Source organism: Oncorhynchus nerka, unplaced genomic scaffold, assembly GCF_034236695.1.
Source record: "Oncorhynchus nerka isolate Pitt River unplaced genomic scaffold, Oner_Uvic_2.0 unplaced_scaffold_1317, whole genome shotgun sequence".
Taxonomy (NCBI): domain Eukaryota; kingdom Metazoa; phylum Chordata; class Actinopteri; order Salmoniformes; family Salmonidae; genus Oncorhynchus; species Oncorhynchus nerka.
The window spans coordinates 70,411-74,942 of NW_027040033.1; the positions used below are offsets into that span (position 1 = coordinate 70,411).

Genomic DNA, 4,532 nt, shown 5'->3' on the forward strand with positions numbered 1-4,532 from the left:
CTCAGCAGTAGGGTTGATACAGAACCTAGAACCCTCGTTCTCTCAGCAGTAGGGTTGATACAGTAGAACCCTCGTTCTCAGCAGTCAGCAGTAGGGTTGATACAGTAGAACCCTCGTTCTCTCAGCAGTTGAGGGTTGATAGGGTTGAGTAGAACCCTCGTTCTCTCAGCAGTTGAGGGTTGAGCAGTAGGGTTGACAGTAGAACCCTCGTTCTCTCAGCAGTAGGGATACAGTTGAGCAGTAGGGTTGATAGTAGAACCCTCGTTCTCTCAGCAGTAGGGTTGATACAGTAGAACCCTCGTTCTCTCAGCAGTAGGGTTGATACAGTAGAACCCTCGTTCTCTCAGCAGTAGGGTTGATACAGTAGAACCCTCGTTCTCTCAGCAGTAGGGTTGATACAGTAGAACCCTCGTTCTCTCAGCAGTAGGGTTGATACAGTAGAACCCTCGTTCTCTCAGCAGTAGGGTTGATACAGTAGAACACTCACTCTATACGCAGCCATTCAATATTTCATTCAGGCCTTGAGAAGCTCTGCAGGATAATTAGGAACTAAATGAAACAAAACGCCCATACTACAATGTACAATGGGGCAGGTCCCACCAGGGAATTACTAACACACCCTGACCTCGGAGAGTTCAGCAGGTCAGACTTAAAAAGGAGGGAAAGAATTACGCTCAGGAAGCTGTAAACACAGACCCCGCAGTCACATTCTAGAGGGGGGGGGGAGAAAGAGAAAGGAAGAGCCAGTCATTCACATTTTAGAGGAGGCCGGCGGGAGGGAGAAAGAGAAAGGAAGAGCCAGTCATTCACATTTTAGAGGAGGGCGGCGGTGGGAGGGAGAAAGAAGAAGCGGAGGAGGGAAAGCGAGACAGGAAAACATCCCTCATCCAGCCAGGAGAGCTAGATGAGAGGTGGGAAGAGAGTGGGTGGGTTGAAGGGGAGGCCTCTGGGAGCGGTGGTGAGGTACGGCTGGGCTGAGGCAGAGGCTACAGGGACCCCATTGCTGCTCGCTGTGGGAACCCCACTACTTCACTGCCCCTGCTGTTCTCCCTCTTCCCACTACCTCTCCCTGCCACCTCTCCCCGCTCTCCCACTACCTCCACCTCTCCCCGCACCTCCACTTCTCCCCGCTCTCCCACTACCTCCACACGCTCTCCCACTACCTCCACCTCTCCCCGCTCTCCCACTACCTCCACCCGCTCTCCCCGCTCTCCCACTACCTCCACCTCTCCCTGCTTTCCCACTACCACTACCTCCACCTCTCCCCGCTCTCCCACTACCTCCACCTCTCCCTCAACCCGCGCTGCTCTCCCTTCTCCCACATCCTCTCCACGCACCTCCCCCCCCATTTTCTCTGCTGCTAGCTACAGCAATATGTCTAATGACAGCAGCATGAGACCAGCTCCACAATCCAGCATTCCAGGACCAGACCACGTTGCAGCACAAGAGGCCTTTTCAGTTTGTCACCCACGCTTGGATGAAACTGCACTAACACACTCCGCTCTGGACCAGGCCACTGCTCCAGCCCCCCTGGCCAGGCCACTGCTCCAGCAGCCACTGCTCCAGCCCCCCTGGCCAGGCCACTGCTCCAGCCCCCCTGGGCCACTGCTCCAGCCCCCCGCCACTGCTCCAGCCCCCTGGCCAGGCCACTGCTCCAGCCCCCCCCAGGCCACTGCTCCAGCCCCCCCCTGGCCAGGCCACTGCTCCAGCCCCCCCCCCCCCCCCCCCCCCCTGGCCAGGCCACTGCTCCAGCCCCCCTGGCCAGGCCACTGCTCCAGCCCCCCTGGCCAGGCCACTGCTCCAGCCCCCCTGGCCAGGCCACTGCTCCAGGCCCCCCAGCCCCCCCTGGCCAGGCCACTGCTCCAGCCCCCTGGCCAGGCCACTGCCCCAGCCCCCTGGCCACAGTGCCAGCCAGGCCCGTGCTCCAGCCCCCTCGGCCAGGCCCCATTTCCAGCCCCCCGGCCAGGCCCCATTTCCAGCCCCCGGCCAGGCCCCATTTCCAGCCCCCTGGCCAGGCCCCATTTCCAGCCCCCCTGGCCAGGCCCCAATTCCAGCACCCCCCCCCCAGCCCCCCTGGGAGAGAGGGAAGGAGGACTGGCTACTGCTAAAGTAAACAGAGTTCCACATGAGGCTCAGACAGGATGTGAGGCTCAGACAGGATGTGAGGCTCAGACAGGATGTGAGGCTCAGACAGGATGTGAGGCTGATCCGGCAGAAATCCCCTTCCCCACTGCTACGCCAGAAATAGCTGAGGAAAATAAACTAAACATTCATCAGTAGAAACTAACGCTGAAACATCTTCACCCACCACTGGTCTCTGAGAAATCAAAACATTCAACGATTCCCCTGGTCTCTGAGAAATCAAAACATTCAACGATTCCCCTGGTCTCTGAGAAATCAAAACATTCAACGATTCCCCTGGTCTCTGAGAAATCAAAACATTCAACGATTCCCCTGGTCTCTGAGAAATCAAAACATTCAACGATTCCCCTGGTCTCTGAGAAATCAAAACATTCAACGATTCCCCTGGTCTCTGAGAAATCACAGACATGGTGTAGTGAAGTCCATCTTCACTTTGTGGACAGATTTATTCAAAAGAACAACTCTTCAACTACTTTGGATTTTGTGACACTAGGACTATCTGCTTATTCAGACATGACCATAGTATAGACAACCATGTTGGAGGGAAAAAAAGAAAAACAGCTGAGTGATTTGCATGGTGGTTCTAGTTTGTTGTTCTAGAATGCAGCACAGCAAGGTCCTCCTCCGCGGTAAACCTCCCTACAACAAGGTCCTCCTCCGCGGTAAACCTCCCTACAACAAGGTCCTCCTCCGCAGAAAACCTCCCTACAACAAGGTCCTCCTCCGCGGTAAACCTCCCTACAACAAGGTCCTCCTCCGCGGAAAACCTCCCTACAACAAGGTCCTCCTCCGCGGAAAACCTCCCTACAACAAGGTCCTCCTCCGCGGTAAACCTCCCTACGACAAGGTCCTCCTCCGCGGTAAACCTCCCTACGACAAGGTCCTCCTCCGCGGTAAACCTCCCTACGACAAGGTCCTCCTCCGCGGTAAACCTCCCTACGACAAGGTCCTCCTCCGCGGTAAACCTCCCTACAACGTGTAACAGGTCCTCCTCCACGGTAAACTTCCCTACAACGTGTAACAGGTCCTCCTCCACGGTAAACCTCCCTACAACGTGTAACAGGTCCTCCTCCACGGTAAACCTTCCTACAACGTGACAGGTCCTCCTCCACTCCCTCCCTACAACGTGTAACAGGTCCTCCTCCACGGTAAACCTCCCTACAACGTGACAGGTCCTCCTCCACGTAAACCTCCCTACAACGTGAGGCAGGTCCTCCTCCACGGTAAACCTCCCTACAACGTGACAGGTCCTCCTCCACGGTAAACCTCCCTACAACGTGTAACAGGTCCTCCTCCACGGTAAACCTTCCTACAACGTGACAGGTCCTCCTCCACGGTAAACCTCCCTACAACAAGGTCCTCCTCCACGGTAAACCTCCCTACAACAAGGTCCTCCTCCGCGGTAAACCTCCCTACAACGTGTAACAGGTCCTCCTCCACGGTAAACCTCCCTACAACGTGAGGCAGGTCCTCCTCCACGGTAAACCTCCCTACAACGTGACAGGACCTCCTCCACGGTAAACCTCCCTACAACGTGACAGGTCCTCCTCCACGGTAAACCTCCCTACAACGTGTGGCAGGTCCTCCTCCACGGTAAACCTCCCTACAACGTGTAACAGGTCCTCCTCCACGGTAAACCTCCCTACAACGTGTAACAGGTCCTCCTCCACGGTAAACCTCCCTACAACAAGGTCCTCCTCCACGGTAAACCTCCCTACAACAAGGTCCTCCTCCACGGTAAACCTCCCTACAACGTGTAACAGGTCCTCCTCCACGGTAAACCTCCCTACAACGTGAGGCAGGTCCTCCTCCACGGTAAACCTCCCTACAACGTGTGGCAGGTCCTCCTCCACGGTAAACCTCCCTACAACGCGAGGCAGGTCCTCCTCCACGGTAAACCTCCCTACAACGCGAGGCAGGTCCTCCTCCACGGTAAACCTCCCTACAACGTGAGGCAGGTCCTCCTCCACGGTAAATCTCCCTACAACGTGTAACAGGTCCTCCTCCACGGTAAACCTCCCTACAACAAGGTCCTCCTCCACGGTAAACCTCCCTACAACGTGTGACAGGTCCTCCTCCACGGTAAACCTCCCTACAACGTGACAGGACCTCCTCCACGGTAAACCTCCCTACAACGTGACAGGTCCTCCTCCACGGTAAACCTCCCTACAACAAGGTCCTCCTCCACGGTAAACCTCCCTACAACAAGGTCCTCCTCCGCGTAACAGGTCCTCCTCCACGGTAAACCTCCCTACAACGTGAGGCAGGTCCTCCTCCACGGTAAACCTCCCTACAACGTGACAGGACCTCCTCCACGGTAAACCTCCCTACAACGTGACAGGTCCTCCTCCACGGTAAACCTCCCTACAACGTGTGGCAGGTCCTCCTCC

General features: G+C 56.4%; 1 protein-coding gene across 1 annotated transcript; it reads left to right on the top strand.

The window, feature by feature from the left end:
- The first annotated feature begins 1,374 nt into the window (after positions 1–1,374).
- On the top strand, positions 1,375–2,280 carry LOC135568947 (uncharacterized). The gene has a single exon (XM_065015722.1). The coding sequence runs from the start codon at positions 1,375–1,377 to the stop codon at positions 2,278–2,280; it is 906 nt and encodes a 301-aa protein (XP_064871794.1).
- The last annotated feature ends 2,252 nt before the right edge of the window (positions 2,281–4,532 follow it).

What these genes read in the sequence shown, in the direction of transcription:
- LOC135568947 (XM_065015722.1), top strand. Translation starts at nt 1,375, where the DNA reads ATGTCTAATGACAGCAGCATGAGACCAGCTCCACAATCCAGCATTCCA.